This window comes from Pleurodeles waltl, chromosome 11 (genome assembly GCF_031143425.1).
Source record: "Pleurodeles waltl isolate 20211129_DDA chromosome 11, aPleWal1.hap1.20221129, whole genome shotgun sequence".
Classification (NCBI taxonomy): domain Eukaryota; kingdom Metazoa; phylum Chordata; class Amphibia; order Caudata; family Salamandridae; genus Pleurodeles; species Pleurodeles waltl.
In genome coordinates this window covers 285,653,903-285,676,689 of record NC_090450.1, presented here as the reverse complement: position 1 = coordinate 285,676,689, position 22,787 = coordinate 285,653,903, and the positions used below count along the sequence as shown (strand labels likewise).

The 22,787-nt window shown below is 44.5% G+C and overlaps 1 protein-coding gene across 2 annotated transcripts in view; it reads left to right on the top strand.

Moving 5' to 3' along the window:
• Positions 1 to 22,787, top strand: part of DZIP1L (DAZ interacting zinc finger protein 1 like) — a 390,767-nt gene that overhangs the window by 143,236 nt on the left and 224,744 nt on the right. For both annotated transcript variants that reach the window (XM_069213556.1, XM_069213557.1), the window contains exons 4-5: positions 3,549 to 3,673; positions 16,845 to 17,006. In XM_069213556.1, coding sequence (XP_069069657.1) covers positions 3,549 to 3,673; positions 16,845 to 17,006 — 287 coding nt within the window. The remainder of the gene's footprint in view (positions 1 to 3,548; positions 3,674 to 16,844; positions 17,007 to 22,787) is intronic.

Genomic DNA, 22,787 nt, shown 5'->3' with positions numbered 1-22,787 from the left:
TAAAATCTGCTTACCTTTTAACGAAGTTCTTCACATATATAAAAACAAATCTTAGTTTTCAAATTTTATCTCGGATTTATTTTTGTGAGTGTATGTCATTTATTGCCTCTGTGAGTACATCAAATGCTTAACGTGACTCCTTGATAAGCCTAACTGCTTGCTCACACTACAACAAATATAGCATTAGACTTATCTATTTCTGCCTATGCAAACCTTTGGGGATCCACTGGTCTCTCTGCACGGTGTACTTCATTTTAGTGCACCATATAAAGATCCCACGTCCTAAATTGGGTAATTGTTGGATTGCTCCACATTCATTATGTCTGAAGCTGTACACCAAATGGATCAGGCCACGATTTCTGTCACTGGTGGACAAATGTTTCTGCATGAGTTTTCTCATGACTGGGTCTATTTGCTTCTTTGTGGTGTTTGGGATGTATGTACTTCAACCCCCATTTCTGAGTTGTTGCAAGGTCATCAAGTTCGTCAATGATGACATATTACATGCGCATGTAACAATGCCGAATAGCAATGTGCTATGTCTGTGGCAACATATTACTGTGAAGCAGTAGATGCATTAGCTTGTTTCTATGCAATTTTTCTTCTTGTTTTCATTTCATGGATTTATTTAATCTACCAGAATCTGCACATTCTTCTCTTGTGGTCGCTGACTTGCTGAAAGGGCTGGCCCTTCATATGCTGCATCACATTATTTCTAGTAGTCAGCTATGAATTTTCAGCTGACCACCAGAATGGTGACCCACTCCACTTCTTCTTTAAACACCTGTGTCCCTTGATATTGGAGCAGTTGCATCGATTGTTGTCCAAATCTGTCTCATAGTCCTTGGTCTTTGCTAACTGATGTATTGGTAGTAGATGTCCAAATAGATGATCATATTAGACAATTTAAATGGTTAATGTGTCCACTCTTGGATCTGTAACCCGTTTAATGCATTGTTTTGTTATTATTCGACTTGGGACAAGGGGAGGGGGGATACACTTCTCCAAGACGTTTAAGTTGGTAAAAAATTGGTTCTGAGGCATTTTGAATTCTTTGTGTTATTCTCGTTGTCATCCAGAGCTGACACAGTGTTGTTTTTTTTCTCAAGTATGGTATTTTCAGTAGCGGTCATTTGCATCTTTTTCATTTGTGGATGTTTTAAGTCTGAGGGTTCATAAGAAAAATGCACTCTTCATCTGTACTATAGCGAAAAGTATTTGCAAATAAGTTCAGTATCAACTTGCATGTATGCGATATGCTCGAAGATTTTGGTTTTAACACTCCGTAGAAGGGTAGTTGAAAATGTATATTTTACAATGTTAACTACAATTCACTTAATTTATGTTGGCTTGCCAGCGATTCTCTAATTGAATTAAGTGTGGATGCCTTCTGTAGAGTATGTCTTTTATTCTTTAGATCTTTCAGGATTCAGTTATCTGCTCCCGAGTATTCCTAACCAGAACTCTTCCATCTGTAAGAATCAATGTGATTAAGGACACTATTGAAGATCTGCTTAAGGAATACATACATACTAGCAACACCAGGCTTTTTATGTTCTCTGTCCTCTTAGATACCATTTTCAATGTATAGGAAACAACACATAGTGGCTTCTAGTGCTGGCCAAGCTGCTATGTTCCTAAGCCTGCAGCTCTGATGGTCGGATCACAGAATCTGTGTTTGTGTCTGGCTCTGAAGTTCTCCTACAGGCATCCCCAGTCTTAGGAAAGGCTGTAGCTAGCCCATAGGAACTGGAGCTCTTGTCGTAGTTTGACTCTTGCTCTAGGCAAGACTGCTGGTTTAAGGTTGACAGTACTTATGTTTGTAGGCGACTATGCCTGTCCTACAAGTCGCAACTGTCGTCCCAACCTTCCCGGTTCACAAGCAGCACCTCACCAAAAACCTAAACAGTAAAAGGTGATTTGTGGCAGCCTTTACGCATGGACTCAAGAATGTGACATCTCGGGGAGTGTCGTGGTTAAACAGAGATTAACCCTTTCTCACATGAATACCATGTCTCAATCAAACACAGGCAATGGAGAAGATGCAGTAAAGTTTCAATAGGCTGTATTTAGCAAAACTGCAATCTGCGATAAGTTTTATGGGCTGCAAGGATTAGGATAATGAACAGTGCAAGAAACAGAACGGTAAAGTCGAGAGTCATCAATACAAAGACCCCCACCATCTTGCAATAACATGAAATGGCATATAGTATGAGATATGTCCTAATACGCTAGCATCATGAGCCTAACCTCTAACCTAAAAGGGAGCTGGGTAAGTTAAACCTAATCTTCCAGTACCATGTCCATGAAAAGAGCCCCCACCCTCGTTACCTTGGAATGAGGTCTCTAGCTCAGACTCAGTAAGGACACGAAAACTGGGTCAGTGACAAGGCGACGTGCAGCATCGATAACAGCGATGGCATCTGGTCAGAATCCCTATGATTATCTGTTTAAGTTAGGAGTATTTATACAGATCTGCTTGGACCCCTGACGTATGTCTGTTCTAAAAAAATCGATAACAAGATATGCTTGGGACGGTAATTTATATAAACCATTCCCTTGAAAGTGTGAAGAGGGAAAGTACTTAATGTGAACACCTACAGTTTGTTTATCTTTGTCACTTGATATTGACGCCTTAGCATGGTGGCACTGATAATGCAAATTTAAAACAGGGGCCTAACTAAAAACAAGGCAGCCATCTTAAAAGATTTAATTTAATAAATGCACTAAAACAGAGTAAGCTAAGTAGGGTAAAAGTCACTAGATGACGGGGCACGTCTGCAGGCCAAGGGCTAAGCTACCTCCTTTATCCCATTAAACAAACTAGGATTCACTACACTCTGTACAATTGCTTTGATCATTCCTGCTGGTTTCTTCAAGCATGAGGGTACAAGCTACGCTTTGCTTACAGGGTTTTAGGGTTCTGACAATGAGCAATAGCCGGAGGTCCACCAGGGCTTTACTCGTGGGTTTTGGGACAGAACTGGGAAGTGGCAGTCTCTCTCTCTCTCTCTCTCTCTCTCTCTCTCTCTCTCTCTCTCTCTCTCTCTCTCTCTCTCTCTCTCTCTCTCTCTCCTCTCTCTCTCTCTCTCTCTCTCTCTCGTTCTCTATGTGATCCAAGATAGAGACATAGTGAACAAGAGATTGGAGGGATAGTCCGTTTTTAAGAGTAGAAGTGGACTGTTGCTGCTTTGAAATGTAGTGTTTTAAAGAGGTGTTTCTTAACCTCTTTCTAAATTGAAGTATTTGTCTAGATGGAGAATGCCTTTTGGCTTTTGTTTTTTTATTTTTTTGCACTTCTAGGGGGAATGCCTGACTGCAGATGTGCTGAAAGCCACTGTAATGGCCCACTCATAATGGTTTTCTCTTTCTATCTGTTACTCAAACATTTATTCTCCCTTTTCACCTCTGTTACATATGCTGAAAAACAGGTGATGCTTTAAGTTAGCATAATGGATACTTGATCAAATAAGCACTGTTTTTGAAAGCAAGTACTTCTTTTTCTATTGTGCCCGTGCTCACTTCCCTTTGGTTTATTGGATTGCCAGAAAGACAAAAGAAGAAGCAGGTGACAGAGATGGAAGACGGCATAGAGGAGCTGAAGGCTAAACTGAAACAGACTCAGGCCCTTTTAGAGGAAGAGAAAGCAGCAGAGCATCGTCGCAGGATGCAGGTATGTGTTTGTAAGTGCTGTAGGCCAGTGAAACAATCATCTTTATAAAAGCTTTTTAAGGATTGAGGACCTGCATTTCTGTTGTCGAGGTATCTTTTTTTTCTCCTTTCCTATTCAACTCTTTCAGAATGTTTTAAAGCCTTTTCCTATAAATGTTATTCAAATTTACATATGTATACATTAAACCATTCAATATGCAGTGTAACTGATTGTTATTGGTGTCAGTAAGAGTAATATGTATTTTATGTGAAATGGCTTTTTCAATCATGTAATTTTGTGCAATAAATGCACCACAACATGCAGGGTATCTAGTCACGAACATACAGAGCCAAAGAAAGGTTCAAGCCTGATGCCTAGCTCATCTTGGGATCCACGTGGACTGTCAAACCAAAAACAAGCCGAGCATTCATGTGGCTTCTGCTGCCCAAGCACATAACTCAGCCTCAAACTCTATACCCTTCTGCAGTAGAAAAGTCGCTACTAATCGTCAAGATCATTTTTTAGATAGTGACGATCCTCCAGAGTGCTGTAAAAATGCTTTGAGAGGGATGTTAGGCTAGTGAAGTTTCAATCAGTCTGTTGTGAGAACGGACAATTTGAAAATCACTACCATTGTGTCGCTTCTAAAGCACTTTTACACCACTCTAAAGTGCATAAGGCCTGTTTAGAGTGGTTGGTTGTGAAAGTCTGCTAATAACTGAACTGTGCCCATTATTTGTGTAATGTGAGTTCCATGGGTCCTCCCAGACCATTGTCATGTAAATGTAAATAAACGCCTTCACTGAGCCGATGAGCACCTCCTGAAATAGATCACTTTGTTAAAATAGAGAAAGTAGGTAATAATAAAGAAAACAGAGACAAATAATTGTCAGATGTCTACAATGTTTGATTTTACTGCCCTGCCAAGCCTCTGGAGTTTATCCTGTTCTTTTTTCTGTGGCAATTGATTGCCAGGTTTGTATACCTTTTGGTTCCACCCTCCCAAGCAGATTCTCACAAACTGCTTGGAAGGGGCAGAATTGAACAAACACTGTCAGGGGCAATTGGTCATAACTTTGAGACCTATTGGGTTTGCCAAAGGTTTTTATTCTTGCTGTAAAGTATCCTTGATGCTGTGCAGTATCGCTAAAAATCAATGAAGCAAAAAAGGCAGTATGCTGTTGCAATACATTTATTTTGTAGGCATTACACAAGCAATTTTGTACATTAACAAAAAACAAGAAGTAGTGTGAAAGCTTTTTTTTTACAAAGTACGGATGGTTAGAGGCAACATGGAGAGTAGGATGGGGAAGCAAAGTGCGGTGAATTGAAACAGTATAGATGGCGCTGTAGGGATAAGAAGCCACGGGCATAGGAGAAGCAGGGCTCAAGTGGAGGAATGCAACATGGAATGTGGGGGTGGGTGAGAGGCAGCTGGCAAGATGGGGGCATGCATGAGGGGAGGGGAAGCCATGGGTGAGAGAAGTAGGGCATGACTGTGGGAAGCAACATCGAGGAGAAGGAACAGGTGAGTAGCAACAGAAGTGGGTTGGGGACAAACACACGTGAGAAAGAAATGTGGGCGGAAAGTTTATGAGGTGGAGCGCAGCATGGAGAGGGGAGAGGGAAAAACACTGCCAACATACAAACAACGATTACCAACCTGGAACACAAAAAAAAAGAAGCAGGCGAGTGAAAGACAGGAAAACAAACCAATTGTCAGCAATAGGTGGGCTTCAAGCCCCTACCGGCACTTGGTAAGCCCACTACATGTCTTGCACATATGGTTTCTTTAGCCAATATTTAGGGATATTGTGCTGGAAAACAGAGAGTGCGAGAGAGAGAGAGAGAGAGAGAGAGAGAGAGAGAGAGAGAGAGAGAGAGAGAAAATAATAATATCCAGGATACAGAGCAGTCTACCTGTGAGTTAGTAGAAGGTATCCCCCCCTCTTCGCACCTGTTGCAATGTGACCTCTTTTAGGGTGGTAACCTCCAGTGTTTCATTTTTTTGTGACTCACCTGCTGTTATATTGGGACACTGCTACCCAGTGCACAGTATATGTGCACTGATCTGCAAAACATGTCAAAATTGTCTTACAATCTGATTACCACTTTTAAGGGTCCTATAAGGGACAAGAATTTGTCATAGAACTACACCCGTGGTATGGAATGTTAAATGGCACTTGTGGACTATAGAGGCAGTGAAATCGTAGCTTCAGGCCTTTCCTTTCTATCCTGACATCAGCAGCGTGGACCTTGCTACCATTATCTTAAAACCCACACTCAAACATTGTCTTTGGGCAGGCTTGGCTGACACATATGAAAAGTCAAAGTATAGATTATACCCTTTCATCTACGACTTTTGACCTGTACCAGCTACAGTTTTGCTGTATCCCATAGGAAAGTGGCTAGTGTTAACCTCTCAGACCATCCAAGAAATCTGGTGGCCTTATGCCAAATTTGGACAGTTATGGCTGCTGGTCCTTGAGGTTTTAGCCGCCTGGGTGGCCCATAGAGGGATTTCAGATAACCATCTGGTTGTAGGTTAAGGTGGTCCATGCAATAAGCCGGGTCATCTGATACTCCTAGGGCCCAATCGTTGATGGTGGTCATTTGTGCCATTCAATAATAAAACATGCAATCTATTGGCAGTGGTGTTTTTTATTAAGATCTCTGGGAAATTTAGCTTTTAGAAAGTTATCTTAATCCTGCCGGAAGCTACTGGGGGCAAACTTGCAATAGTTGCCCAATAGTATCCCTGCCTGTGCTTGGCCTGATTAGGTGTGTAAGAGGTGTGAATACCTCTTCCAGAGCAGAGACAATAGCCTGTGAGTGAGGAGCTGGTTTCTTCCCCTGACAGCAAGCCTAGTTGGGGTGAGCCCAGGAACTTAATTAACTTCAAAAGGACCTGTCCTGTCTCAGGCAAATGTTAAGTGACATTTCGAAAGCCCCAGCTTTTGTCCCCATAGGCTGGCCCCAAATTCAGCGGTAGAAAAGTTACCCCTCGGAAGAGGTTTGAGTGACCACAGAGAATGGGTATGCCTATTACCCTGAACACATTTCAGGTGGGCACACATGCTCTGTAGTAGAGGAGAAATGTTTCCCAATCTTGGATTCTGAGAGTGAGGGGTACTTTGGATTGTTTGCAGTACGGCACGCAGGAACTACTGGAAAAGGTAGGTAGGGCCACGAGGAACTTCTACTGCACTGGTTATTAAATTTCCAGGAGTATCTGCCTCCCACTAGCTGGTGCTAGGCATAAATGTGGCACCACAAGGCACCTTCTCAGAACACTTACTAGATCTACAGAAGTCAAGAAGAGGACTGGACTAACTGTGCATTACCAGAGAAAAGCTCTGAAGGACTGGACCTTCTCACTCTTATTCCCAGGACAAAGAAGTGGAGTTCAAAGGTCATGTGTTTGACCTCTGCATGGCTACAGGGACACAGCAAGTTGCAAGAGTCCTTTTCCTGGAAATGCTCAGCTGACTAGTACCATGTAGACCTCGACTGGAATTTGCTTTTGGCCTTTACCTTGATGCCCTGAGAGTCTCTGAGCACCCTCCTAAGAGATTGTGTGGGCATAAGAGTGCACTTCTATGGCAAACAGTGTTTGGAAAAATAGAAATATATTTCTTCCATAGCTCCAGGCGGATCTGTGTGAAAAAGTATCTAGCGAGCTGTTCCACAGCATCATATTGAATTTCTGCTTTGTCCTGGTTGTAGGAAGCTAGGTCGCTATATGATATAGCAAAATTTGATATATTGTGCAAAGAGTCTAGGGGTTCACTTACCAGTGGACAGGGGCTTCCTCTCGCAATACCAAGGTGCTCCTTTTGGGGGTAGTGTGGTCGAGCAACCTCAGTCTTATCGGAGAGAAGTGTGAGACATCGGCAAATACACATAGTCAATAAATGAGACACACGACTCAAGAAGGAGATCCATGCCAATTTACAAAAATAACAAGTATCTTTATATATGTGTAGGCACCAGAACAGATACCATCAGGTAAGCAAGTTTTGCTAGTAAAATACTTCAAGGTTTCAAAAGTCGACACAATGCATCTTTCAGAAGTTGTGCATTCAGGTATAGAACAGCGACTTACGGGAACAATTTCCTGGATTTAAGGTAAGTACTGGGCAGAGGTCAGGACCACTCGAAAAGGTCACATCGGGCGGCACTGGGGCGGCTGGGTGCAGAGATGTAGTATGGCATTGTGTATCCAATATCAGTCTACGGGGATCAGTCCGGTTGAAAAGTGGCCGCAGTTTTGGACAGAGAGTCCAATCGAGAGAAACCAACAGATGGGTTCCAATCTTGAGATTCTTTGGGACATGGAGACACCTTTGGTTTTCTTCTCCATGGGCCAGAGGCAACAGGTGCAGCGCTGTCCAGAAGTGTCAGGTTTTCTCCACGAGAGCACTGACGGTTGTGGGGCCTGCAAGTAGAGGCTGAGGCAGCATCGGGGAGTCTACAGTAGGCAAGTCCAAGGTGGTCGATGTCTCTGGAGGACTGGGGGAACCACGCTGGCACACTTAAACATGGGCTAGGCGACAGTGGTGCTTTCCAGTGTCAGAATTTTGTGGTCAGGAGTCCTCGCAGGTTTCTGGGGGTGCCTGCAAGATGTAGAGACTCAGTTCCGCTGATCCACAGGAGTTCCTGGATCTTTACTGAAGTCCTCCCAGACTTTTGGAGGCACAGCAGCTTGCAGGCTGAGTCGACGTTGACGACAATTGGTGGGAACAGCAAACAGGCAAGTAGGGCAGGGGCCAAGTCAGGTGCTTCTTCCTCGTCCTTTGCTTTTGCAGCTCTTGGGTGTCCTTCTTCTTCTTCTTCATAGGTCAGCACAAATCTGATTTCCTGGTGCCAGAGGCTCCCCTAAATACTGAATTTTGTTTTTTTGGGGGGGAGTGTAGGGTAGTAACCAGTGAGCTACTTACCCATGGGTTCACTACATCCCCTATCTGACCACTTTCTGTGGAAAGTGGGCATAACCCTATCCCAGAGTTCCTAAGTCTGCCAACACCAAGATGACAGATTCCTAAATGTTGTGTCCACATCAGGTAGCGCAACTTAGGGGTGGGACTGGGGATGGACACACCTCTGAATACTAAATGTCCTGCCTGTCCAGGTGACAAATAGGCCCTGTGGCATTGGGTGGTGGGGTATTAGCATCTCCCCTTTGAGTTCAGCCAGATCTGCATACCAAGGGTGGTGGACTTCTTTGAAGCTCCTTGCCTTGGAATGCAAATTCATAGGTCATCCTGTTGGGTGGGATGTGTAAACACCTCACCTGGAGCAGGCTTTGTTTCTGACCGGCCGAGAGCAAAGGCTCTCACCCTTAGGGGTCAGAATTGTTTCTGGTGGTGGCAGGCTGGCTAAAACTAGTCAATCCACACACTGCTAGTTGGTAGGTTTTCAGGGGGCACCTCTAAGGTGCCCTCTGGGTGCATGTATTAATAAATCCTTCACTGGCACCAGTGAAGGTTTATTAATACAAGATGTTTTATGGCAAAGATCTCTATTCTAAGTGAAGCCATCGTGTAGCTGGGGAATTCGCAGTGACCAGTGTCCAGCACATGTACGTAAAATGGCTTCCCTGTTCACTCGCTATATTTAAGAATCAACAGATATAGCATGGGAATATCTGCTCTTGCAGATATGTCCTCATATGTGATATAATGCGCAGTGCCTTAGGGCTGTAAGCCCTGCTGTAGGGGTGACTTACATATATTGCATGCAGTGTTAAAGGACATGGCACACAGGCTGTGTGCCATGTCGTGTTTTTATTTTTAGCTGCACCAAGACACGGAGCCTGCAATGACAGTCTGCATATGCTAGGTGAGGGATTCCCGAGGGTGACACTACACCTTCTGCAGCCCTTTGGGACCTTTTCTGTTACCCATGCCCTAGGTACCAGGGGTACTATTTACACCAATTAATGGGGACTTATAGGAGGGGCAAGGTATTGCCAATTAGGCAATAATTGCACAGTTTTAGGGAAAGAGTTCTGGCACTGGCGATCTGGTTAGCAGGAACCCAGTGCACTTTCAATCGAAATGACATCATGTACCAGGCAAAAAGTGGGGGTGACCGTGTCAAAAAGGGGCACTTTTCTACAACAGTCAAGGCTCCCAGCATCTCCAAAGAATTGACTGTCCTCTTCTTCATTGAGACTTAAAAAAGTTTCAGCGAGAAATCTCCAAAGTTCCAGTCTGACCAACCTGCTTCAAGTGTCTGATCTTTGGTTCCAAAATGGTAGCTACAGTTTCAGTAGAGGCCCGCACAAGGAGGCTTTTTCTTACTTCTCTGTTGGCCTCAAATTGTGCCTAGGTCCTAGTCTACTGATTGTTAGAGGCCATTATTGATGCTTTGTCCTATTTGCCACTATTTTTGCTTAGCAATTAAAAAAGTTATATCTCTGGTTCACTTTATTGGATTTTTGATCTTATCTTACTCAATATTGTTCCATTATTTTAACTCTGTTGTCGATTATATTGTGTTTTATGTGACCTTTTTCTATTCTGTATATACTTTACACATTTTCTTTGATTTAAATCGGACTGCTTTGTGTCACATTATCAGGGATTGTGCACATGTTTATTTTATTTAATTTGTGTGATATCTAGCAAGTGGTGGCCTTATCCTTTGAGTTGGACACTTTTCCACCCCATATAAAAATCCTCTTTCCTAGAGCCCCCCCGCACATTTACTAGAAAGCACATTAATTATATGGCACATTGTCTGCTTACTTTCTGAAACTTTTTAATGATATTATAAGGTGCATAAAAGAAAGAAAAAATCAGTGCCACAATACTGCTTTGATGCCGTTGACAAAACAAAATTCACTCCAAAAAGCTGATTAGTCTCAATTTGCTCTTGTAGTCTCCAGGCAGCCTGGTTCAAATTATTTTCATTTTTATTGAGACAGGCACAGCAAATCGGGTTTTAATAACAGACGAAGCACAATAATGCCACTTGTCAGATTGGCAAACTACAACTTTATTTCCCCACTTAAATAGTCATGCTACACGTATTGTTTTTATTGGGGTTAGCCCTTTCACTTATTTTTTTCAAACATACATATGTGTATTTGACCACGTGTTCATTTTGCTTCCTCCTTTAAAGATGATATTAATCCCTCTGCTGACTTTTGATGTCACATTATTCTAGTTCTCATCAAAACATTAAAGTCAGCGTTAAAGCTTAGACCTGCACCGGCATTAACTCCTCTCCTACTTCCCTGTTTCAGTCATCAACTTTGGGGAAATCTTTTCCTCCCACAGACCCCAGCTCTCATTTTAGTTTTATTAAAAGAAGGCTACTGGAGTCCCTTCTAAAAAGGCCACTCCCTGCAGCGTCACATCTTGTTTTGATTGCCTGTCTTTGACGGACTTTTTCTAAGCACTGCCAAGCTCAGAATCAGTCTGAACTAGGGAAAGCAGGGTTGGAAGAAGCTGAGTCCTCAGCCTCTATCCATGTAGGAGACTGACTTTTGTGAAAGGATGTGGCAATCGCCAGTCGCTTTAAAAGAGTTAAAAACAAAAAAAAGAACAAACAATAAATGCATGAGTCAAATCCTAGAGGGGCATTTTAAAGAATACTGTTAGTGACTGGCGCTTTGTTCCCTCCACTCGTAGCCTAATGTTTAAGTCACTTGGTGATACAGTGCCAATTTAAACATGAAGGCTCAGTTAGGAGCTTTATTTGTCAGGAGATGAGCTACAGGGGGCATAGCTGATCCAGGAGATCCCCATCTACAAGATGCCTGCAGTCTTCAAGAAATTATGATAAATCAGAAGTTTCACGCCTCATAGAGGTAGCATTCTAATTCTTTGGAGGCAGATAAGGGAAAAGGAAAAAAAGAAAGAACCTCCATAATTGAAAAAGGGATAATTCTCCCTCTTGGTCCTGTTCTTTTCCTGTTCTGCTCCTCCAGACTAAGTAGGTTCATTGTATTCAGGGAAATATGTAAGGAGTGAGGTTCTCCCATGTAAGGAAGAACTTGGATTCCCTGCTATGAATATTCTGAAAGAGGAATCATCATTGCTTTTTCCAAAGTGCAATAAGTCCTCTGGTCCTATGCGTCTTTTATCTGAAAAGATCCACTCAATGATTCTACCGTAATAAGAAGATCTGGATCATCTTACAGTACGAAGGTTCCACCAAGGTTCATGTATATATTAGAAGAGACTGAGACAGTATGCTGTTAAATTCACACCATTGGCAGGCAAGATGTTGGTCAATTGTGAGGACTGTGCCCCTTCACATGCAGGGGACAAAAAGGCCGAAGCCGTCTTAAAAAATAATTTTGCGGCCCGAATCTGGTATTAAGAGAAGGAATCTGTGGGGCATACACAACAAGGTCTTTGGTGAAAGATTTTAATAATCTGGCAGAAGCTTCAGGCATGGAGCAATGCTAGCCATGTGCCATATTTGGCTGAGGGATAGGACAGTAGATATTTCAGAAAAAGCATCTCTTGAAAAATACCTTTCCGGGAATAAACTTTGGGAACCAACTGGAGTCCATGGTCACAAAGGAGTTCAAGGACCATAAACATGCATACTAAACATTAAAGAAATACATTTCTCTTCCTTTAGGTCCAACCTCATAAGAGGCACAAAAACAAGCAAGGAAAAGACCCTCAGTGTTATTCCACACAGTGTACAGCTGCCCAACAAGATTCAAATGATGGTGGAGGGGTGGTGGGATGGTAGGAAGGGCTGGCGGCAGCAGGTGGCAAGGGGAGAAAGAGATATTGTGAACCAGATCAGAAATGTCAGCGTTCCTGACACTTGGGGTGTCAGCTTTCCTGACCTGGAATCGAGGAGGTCATATCCAAGAATTTGTAGATGCTCAGAAGATGTTGTGGATCTTTGAGTCCTAAACATTGTTCACTAAGGTTATGCTGTAGACTTGTCATGGATACCTCCTGCTTTGGTGTTCATCCTTACATCTATTTAGGGGAACAATTTGAAAGCAGAAGCTTGATGGGAATGTGCAGAAGATTTATTAAAGAACAAACAGTTGTTCCTGTCCCAAAAGAAGAGGTGGGACATGACATTTATTCAGTTCTTTTTTTGATGGGAAAAGCATCAGGAGGTTTCCGTCCTGTCTTGGAACTGAAATGGCTTATCAAGTTGGTATCAGTAATACTCCTCAAGATGGATTGTCTGCAAAAGATAATGCAGGTGGTCCATTTGGGAGCATTTTGGAATAGTGAAGTTGAACTTGCAGGACGCTTGCTTATTAAAGATTTATTTGGTTTTCCTGTTCATGTTTTCTGTTATAAGTTTTGTGAGGAGAAACAAGTTTGTTTTTCACTGGGCCTAGTCACATATTTTTTTCCTTCCAGCAGTGTTCATCAGTGGGAAGGAGAATATAGCCACAGACAGTTCAGCAGAGTATTCCCTTCATCGCAAGTCTTGTGTCTGAGCCCTGTAGTATTAAAAAAATCTCCAAGGGATGGGGTTTTTCATAGTTAGATCTTGTTGCCTCCTGGGAGCCCAAAGATTGTTTTCAGGTGCAAGCAGAGGGGAGAATAGCTGCTAGATGTTTTCTCTTGTTTGTGGGCTCATGTTCCGCTATACGCTTTTTCCTTTTCTTCTGATTCCAAAGGTGTTGATGAGACTCAAGCGGGAGAAGGTGAAAATTGTTGTTCACTTTTAAGCCCCGGCCACTTGGTTTCCTTATTTGCATCAGGTGGAGAGGCGTCAAAAATGGGCTGTTGTTAATCAGTATCCTCCTGTGTTAAATATTTCTCTCTCTGTGGCCTCAGGACTAAGTCGCCTGTTTATGTAGACCAAGATGTAGTGCTACCTCATTTGATTTCAGGATTCCTCGTGTCCTGAAGAGTATTTTCACTTTTTAAATGTCAAGAGATCAGTCCTGGTGTATCTTGATCGAGTTGTACTTTTCCCAATTCTGGATTCACTGTTTATTAACTTTGGCTCAGCTAGAAAGGGTTTAAACCCTTCTGTACAGTCAAGTTGGTGTGAATGATTTTGAGCTTTGGTATTCTTCAAAGGTGAAGGCTGGAATGGAAAAGTAGACAATGTCTAAATTATATACTGGTAACTTCATTATTGAGTCTTTTCCACCACACTGTAGACATTATATTCCATTATCCTTGTCTGGAGTGTGCTATTTTGTGGACTATTAATGGTTTTCCTTGGTACCTCCCGGATTTGATGCTGTTGGTCATGGTCTATACAGAAGGGACTCCGGTATTTAGAACAAAAGCCGCTGTAGAGTGGCACTGACAAAGTTGTACTTGCCACTGGAAAGGGGTGGCCTGGCCGTACCAAACATGGAGTAGTACTGTAGGAAAGTGCCACTGTTGGCATGGTTATCCACCCACCCTTCTTGCCTAGTGTTGATGCCATCTTTGATTGAAAGTGTGCTGGGATCCTGCTAACCAGGCCCCAGCACCAGTATTCCTTCCCAAAATGTGTACCTTTATTTCCACAACCGGCACAACTCTGGCACACAGTTAAGTCCCTTGTAAAAGGTACCCGTGGTACTAAGGGCCCTGTGGCCAGGGAAGGTGCCCAAGGGCTGCAGCATGTATTATGCCACCCTGAGGGACCCCACACCAAGCACATGTACACTGCGTATGCAGCCTGTGTGTGCTAGTGGGGAGAAAAAGGTAAAGTCGACATGGTACCCCTCTCAGGGTGCCATGCCCACTAACAACTGCCTGTGGCATAGGTACGTCACCCCTCTAGCAGTCCCTATAGCCCTGAAGCAGGATGCACTATAGCACAGGTGAGGGCATAGCTGCATGAGCAATATGCCCCTACAGTGTCTAGTCCATTCTTAGACATTGTAAATGCAGTCTAGCCATATTGAGTATATGGTCTGGGAGTTTGTCATTACGAACTCCACATTTCCATAATGGGTTCACTGAATACTGGTAAGTTTGGTATCAAACTTCTCAGCACAATAAACACTAACTGATGCCAGAATGGGATTTATTGAAAAATGCACACAGAGGGCGTGTTAGAGTATGTTAGCCAAACTGCTAGTGTAGGACTGAGCGGTCTGTGCCAGCCTGCCACTTTCAGACAAGTTTCTGACCACATGGGATGAGAGCCTTTGTGCTCTTGGTGATCAGAAACAAAGCCTGTCCTGGGTGGAGGTGCTTCACACCCTCCCCCCCCCCCCCCCCCCTCCACAGGAACTGTAACACCTTGCGGTGTCCCAGGGCACTCCAGCTAGTGGAGTTGCCTGCCCCCAGACAAAGCCTCACTTTTGACAGCAAGTCCGGTGGGAAAATTAGGGAAAACAGGGAGGAGTGACCACCCCAGCCAGGACCACCCCTAAGGTGTCCAGAGCTGAGGTGACCCCCTCCCTGTAGAATCCTCCATCTTGGTTTGGAGGACGGGACCTATGGGATTGGGTTTGGACCCCCCTCCCCAAAAAGAGTGGGCACAATGAGGGTGTAGCCACCCTCAGGGACAGTAGCCATTTGCTACTGCTTTTTGACCCCTAAAACACCCCTAATTCTAGGATTTAAGGGCCTCCCTGAACCCAGCTCACCAGATTCCTGGGGATCTGACAAGAAAAAGAAGGACTGGCTAGCAGAAGAGAAGAAGAAAGACAACAACTGCTTTGGCCCCAGCCCTACCAGCCTGTCTCCTGCTTCAAAGGACCTGCAAAAGAACAGCGACGCATCCTGCGGGACCAGCGACCTCGGCCAAGCTCCAGAGGACTGCCATGCACCTGCATGTTATGGGGCGGGGTAGCCATTTAGTACGTTAGATCACAGACGCGCTCCGGACACACACAGTTCACACCTGTTCCACACTGCAGGTTATTGTGCAGGGCGACCTGGCCAGGCCCTGTGAAGATAATGAATGGGAAGCTGCCCTGAAAAGCCACATAAACATTCCACAAAATTCACAATTCCGTCTGATCCAATTCTATATACAACATAGAGCCTATCTTACACCGGCAAAGATTAATCAGTATTTTAATCGCACAGACTCAGCCTGCCCCCGCTGCATGTTGGTGGCCGTAGACTTGTTACACATGTTGTGGTCCTGTCCCTTATAATGCTTTTATTGGCGTGAAGTGTCGGCACAACTGCATGGCACGTCCGCAACTGACCACGTCGGAAGCATGTATCTTGGGCCTTTTCCCCAGAGCTAAAAAGCATAAGGCTTCCACGAGATTCCTGAATTTGGGTCATTTGACGGCTAAGCGACTCATCACCAGGAGATGGAAGTCCACTGAGCCCCTTCGATAGAAGCATGGAAAAGGTCATGTATGGTATGAGCGGAAGCAGAGGGGGTGGTGTTGCGGAGGGAAGATAGCCTGGGATTACATAAAATTCCCTTGGCCTCTAGCTGGGATGGGATGTTGCTGGATCTTCGGGATCAAGAGCAAGGATTCCATACAGATATTGCGGATGTGGTGACAGTGCTGGTGGCGGAGGTTTGAGTTGGTTGAATGGGGTGGAAGGGGGGTGGGCTATGCAGAGCAAGCTGAGAGGGGTCCTGCAGTGAAGATGCAGGGATATACGAGGGGGGGATGGATTTCAGACTATGTTATTGTTGTGTTGTTGTATTGTGGCATATAAGATTTATGCTGAATCTTAACTTGTTTGCTGTGTGGTGCGCGATAGTTGCCTGCCGAGAAGATGTGTTGATATATTATGTCTTCCATGCTGACATGTCACCAACCTGTGATGTCTCATAGTCCTAATGTACCACCACCTCAGCCCTGATTGTACATCCTAACTGTCAATAGGTGTAAGATTTACTGTCAGTTAAAGTGATCAAAATAAATATTATGTCATGGGTGTTGTGACCCTAACTTTCAAACTGCGTTTGACGTATATGATATGTATTTATATTTCTCTGAATGAAAAGAAATAACAAGATTCAAGGAAGTAAATATACAGAAGGGACTCCAGAAGCATTTTTTTATTAAATTATGAAAATAGGACTGCAGGTCTGTGAAAGGAGATTATTTCCTTAAAGATGTTAAATAGCATGGGGAATAAAAGACTCAGAGTTATGAAATTACCCTTAAATAAGTAATTGAGATATTATAGCATGCTGTTAGCAGTTGTGGGTATATTTATAAAAGACTGGGCTCTATCCAAGGCATTGTCCTTTAACTTTTGCCATCCTTGACAGGGATTTTATAACAAACAGCTATTGGTTTTGCCTCTTTTTCTGACAGGAGTTGGAAGACACCTATCGCAGAGAAAAGGATGCAAAACAAGACTTTGAGAAATGGAAGGAAGAAGAGAGGACCAAGTTTCAGCAGGAAATGGATAATCTGAAACAGCTTTTCCTTGCTGAATTCCAGGGTTTTGCAAGTAAAAACTCGACCTTGGAAGAAGTAAGTAAATCCTACCAAACATAAATATCCTAAAAGTTCTAACACACAAACACAGTACAGTACAATTAAATACTAATTTGTTGATGTGACATACAAAATGTAAAAATCAAAGCTTTATTGGTTCATAGTTTTTCCCAGAGTTCAATTAAGACATTTTGGGTCTCTGTTGGTGTGACAAGCTGACGGTTACTCTGCTGCATGGTGTCCTAGCTTTGAGATTTCCCTTGGTAAAATGCGTGTGTCATATTCATCTCCAGCTTTATCAAGTCAGCGATCCTGCTCATAAACTAATCATGCAGAATTTGTGTTTCTTCCTATCTATGGCAGTGTGTGGGAACAATTCTTTTTTCCCCGCAAGTTCGAAGTTGCCTTGTTGATAGATCCTGTCTGGCTTATCTTTCCTAGTCCCACTCTGCCACCATCTTACAGTTTTTAGACCATGGTGCTAATCTTATATCTGATGGTCAGTTGTCTATATTTGGGGTTTTCCACAGTAATTATTATATATTTTGCTAGAGTGTTGTTCATAATTAGTTTTTTGGAGCATCTCATTTTGCATTGAACCTGTGTTTCCTAGTGGATTGAATATTAATGTTTGATTTTGCTAGCAGGCGCAGGTTCTGTGGGTTCGGAGTGTCTCTGAGTTTTGTGGGATGTTTGTATCAGTCTATATTCTGTTGAGGAATTAAAACAGAAAACATTTAGTGCCTGATTTAGAGTTCAGTGGATGGGATACTTTGTCACAAATGTGTTGGTATTTCTGTGTGCTTTATTATTAATGTCATGGGATATAATTTAATCGGAATATGGTAAACAGAATATCTGTCAGATTTGTGAGACCGTACCCCATACACCAAGCTCTTAAATCGGACACTTGTAATTTTCTAGAGGTTTATAGTTAGAGTTACTTTTGATAATCTGCTTTAATTCTGGTCTTCCTGACCTTACTCCATTCCTGACAAAGTGAGGAGTTCTGCATGCTCTCCCTCCCATCCCAGAAGCCTGTGTCTTTTCTTTCAGTTCCTTATCCCTCCTCAAGGATAGCCCTGCCCTCTCTTACCTCATATCCTCAAGGGTGAAGAAGAGCTTGACCTACCCTCCCACTAAAGAGATGCTGAATTATTCAGGTCAGGGAAGAAGAGTAACTAGTAATGAAGCAAGCCTGCAAAGACGAGGAGTAATGTTTATTATAAGTAATCCATACATTAACTCTGTCTCCCTGACCTTGCTTTAATACTTACATACTGAAAGTATACCAAAGGAATATCGAGGTGAGGCATGTTCTAAAGCAATAAAAAGACAAAACCCCATTAATAAGTGATGCAACAAGCAAACAGCTTTTTTTGCCATGGCAGGAAAATGTAACCTTAAGTTATTACAGCTCCTGTCCAGTCATTGGTGCATATCCTAAAGACAGTAGTGCTGCACAATGGTAGGCCATTAGGCTATGTAGCAGCACAATAAACATCCAAAAAGGGTATGCATGTTGCTGATGCCCAGGAATCTCCTTGGACATTTCAAGGAAGTGCTACCTCAGCTATGTCATATGTTTTAATAATAAGTTAACAACCCTTTGCTTGTACAAAGAAAAATGACAAATCCTCACATGTTCAAAACTCTTCTGTATGTGTTAAATAAATCTTAACCACTGGTCTAACATCCATGCCTTTTAGCTTGCAAAATCCCATCTTCAGGGTGGTAGTTGCAGTTCCAACAGCTGAAGAGAACTCAAGGGTTCCACTATTAGGCTCCATACTTTGGAAATCCATTATGGTCACTTCACTCTTTCCCTCTGGACATTTTGGCAGGAACTAAGGAAAGAGTTAAAAAATAGGGAATGTGTAGACTAATCCCTGTGTCTGAGTAGACACAAGTGCTATTACCCCCATGCCCCTCACCCCACCACCACCCCACCCATATAGAGGATCATGAAACTAGGAACACAACTGATTTACCATACCAGCTTATTCTATTGGGACACAGATAGATCTACCATTGGTAGGCTAGACCTCTGGCAGGTGGATTAAAACACGGTCTGATAGGCAATACTTTTGGGGAGGAATCAAACACCCTACATGTTTGACCCAACTGCTGATTGTGCACCCCTCTAAGATGCGCAGATGGCAGAGATAGAATGCTTTGAAGGGCATTTGGTGCCCTCTGTGTATAAACCAGTCTACACCGGTTCAGGGACTGCCAGTCCCTGCTCTGGCGCGAAAATGGACAAAGGAAAGGGAGTGACCACTCCTCTCCATCACCACCTCAGCTGTGGTGCTCAGAGCTCCCCCAGAGGGTGCCTGGGTTCTGCCATTTTGAATCTAAGGTTGGCAGGGACCTCTGGGAGCATCTGAGTGGCCAGGTCAGGCAGGTGACGTCAGAGCCCCCTCCTGATAGCTAGTCACCTAACTAAGTGACCATCCCCCCTTTCAAGGTTATTTAGGGTCTCTCTTTTGGGTGGGTCCTCAGATTCGGCTTGCAAGATTCAAGACTGCTGATTGTGCCCCCCCTCTAAGATGCGCAGATGGCAGAGATAGAATGCAGGATTCTGTTTGCTGGAAGATGTTTATACCTGAGCATGCCCATGGGATTTTGTCCCTCCTTGTCTGTTGATAAAATGTTTTGTGTAATAACACTGAATCTGGTTGAAAACCTGCTATCTGTTCTTACTACAGAAGTAGCTGGGGGTTCCGGGAATACCCCTACGCAAAAATGACTTTGGTCCAGCCAACAGTCCAGACAACTTGAAGGGATTGAGGGACAAGCAGCAGATAATCTTGATCCTCTCATTTGTGGTGTCATTTTTCTAATAGATGGTAAACTAAGGGCTTAAAATGAAAAGGGGGCCCATTCCACTAGGAACACACTTGATGTCATGTGCACCAAGACTTTCATTCAGCCTTTGCTGTGTAAAAATGCCTTCACATGACTCTGAATACTATGAGACCTCCTTTTTGGAAGGATCATTTTGTTATTGTTGTCTGAAATTTGTAGGAAGGTATCCTCTTTCTTGGCATGGTTACCCCCATTTTCTGCCTGTTGTCAGTCTGTTTGACTGTGTTGACTGGAATCCTGCCAACCAGGACCCCAGTGATTATGCTTGCTCCCTTCAATCATGTTTACATGCATTGGGGTACCAGGGGATCCTCATGGGCTGCAGCATTTATTATGCCACCCATGGAAAGCCCATGCAAAGTATTCTGTAGGCCTGGCATTGCAGCCCCCCTTGAAAGGGTGCATGCTCCCTTTTTCACTACAGGTCACTGCACTTAGGGGGTCATTCTGACCCTGGCGGCCGGTGGCCGCCAGGGCCACCGACCACGGGAGCACCGCCAACAGGCTGGCGGTGCTCCCACGAGCATTCTGACCGCGGCGGTTCAGCCGCGGTCAGAAGCGGCAAGTCGGCGGGCTCCCGCCGACTTACCGCTGCTCGGGGGAATCCTTCATTGCGGCGGAGCGCGCTCCGCCGCCATGAGGATTCTGACCCCCCCTACCGCCATCCTGTTCATGGCGGGAAAGCCGCCATGAACAGGATGGCGGTAGGGGGGGTCGCGGGGCCCCTGGGGGCCCCTGCCGTGCCCATGCCAATGGCATGGGCACGGCAGGGGCCCCCGTAAGAGGGCCCCGCAAAGTATTTCAGTGTCTGCCTTGCAGACACTGAAATACGCGACGGGTGCCACTGCACCCGTCGCACCTTCCCACTCCGCCGGCTCGATTACGAGCCGGCATCCTCGTGGGAAGGGAGTTTTTCCCTGGGCTGGTGGGCGGTCTTTTGGAGACCGCCCGCCAGCCCAGGGAAAAACTCATAATACCCTCCGCGGTCTTCTGACCGCGGAGCGGTATAATGGGGGCGGAATTCTGGCGGGCTGCCTCCGCCGCCCGCCAGAATCAGAATCACCCCCTTAGTCACTATTAGTCATCCCTATGGCAGGCCCTCCTAGCCTAGAGGACAGGGTGCAAGTACCTGTGTTTGAGTGCACCTTCCCATGAACTCCAGTTCCATTTTCCTGGACTTCATGAGTGTAGGGATGCAATTTTATGTTTGTACTGGACATAGATCACTACCTATGTCCAGCTACATAATGGTAACTCCAAACCTAGGCATGTTTGGTATCATAAATGTGGGAATCATACCCCAGTATTTGAAGTATGATTCCATGCACTCTGGGGACTTGTTAGAGGAGCTTTGCTCCTACCAGCCTTTTGGGGTTTTCTGGGCAGCCCAAGTGGCTGTCACCCCTCAGACAGGTTTCTGCCCTCCTGCTTGAATAGCTCAAGCCCAGGAAGGCAGAACAGGATTTCCTTTGGGAGAGAGGGGTAACACCCTCTCCCTTTGGAAAGAGGTTGTTAATGGCTTGGGAGGGGTAGCCTTCCCGAGCCATTGGTATGCTTTGAAGGGCACATTTGGTGCCCTCTGTGTATAAACCAGTCTACACCGGTTCAGGGACTGCCAGTCCCTACTCTGGCGCGAAAATGGACAATGGAAAGGGAGTGACCACTCCTCTCTCCATCACCACCTCAGCTGTGGTGCTCAGAGCTCCCCCAGAGGGTGCCTGGGTTCTGCCATTTTGAATCTAAGGTTGGCAGGGACCTCTGGGAGCAACTGAGTGGCCAGGTCAGGCAGGTGACGTCAGAGCCCCCTCCTGATAGGTAATCATCTAACTAAGTGACCAATCCCCCCTTTCAGGGTTATTTAGGGTCTCTCTTTTGGGTGGGTCCTCAGATTCGGCTTGCAAGATTCCAGCAGGACTCCTCCGCAACCTCTACTTCAACTTCTAGCCACCAGAACCGCAACTGGACCCTCCAGGAACCAACAATCTGCATCCACGATGAAGACTCTGCTTGCAACATTGTTTTCATGGCTCCTTCCAGCTTCTGCAACATGTCCCCAGCTGTTCATCCTATGAAGGAGGCAAGTCTTCAGTCTGCATGAGAAGGAAGAAGGAATCAACCTTGGAGTGAAGCAGTCATTCCCCTGCATCCTCAGGCACCAACTGCAATGACAACTGGCTGCATGGATCTCCTCTTATCCCGAGCTGCGTGGATCCTGCATCCAGGGTGGTGGTCCGGAGTTGTCCTCTTGGTCCTCTCGGACAGCTGTCCAACTTTGGTGGAGGTAAGCCCTTGCCTTCCCACGCAGGAAAGTACCCCTGTGCATTGCGTCTAACTCCACTGACACTTTTGGACTTGGTCCCCTCTCTCCACAGGTCTTCATCTCCAGGAATCCACCACTGGTTTCTTGCAGTCTTGTCTGGGTGTTTTCTTTTCTTCTTTTCCTTCATTTTAGGTGAATAGGCAACATTCTAGTGATTTACTCTTGCTTTCCTGACCGCTGGGGGGTACTGTGTTATTTACCTCTGTGTTTTTCTAGTAATCCCAGCTCCCTTCTACATAGTCCACTTACCTAGGTGGGGGGTCCTGTGTTCGCCTTCCATTTTGTTTGGTATATGATTTGGGCTCCCTGTAGGTCACTATTGGTTATTGCTATTTGAACTGTTTTCTAACCTTTTCTATACCTATTACTGTTTACTGGTGCATATATTTAGTGTAATACTTACCTCCTATTGAGGGGTTGCCCTTCTGGTATTTTGTGGTATTGGGTTCCAAAAATAAAGTACCTTTATTTTTGTACAACTGAGTGTTTTCTTTCATGTGTGTAAGTGCTGTGTAACTACAGTGGTTTTGCATGAGCTTTGCATGTCTCCTAGATAAGCCTTGGCTGCTCATCCACAGCTACCTCTAGAGAGCCTGGCTTCTAGACACTGCCTACACATCACTAAAAGG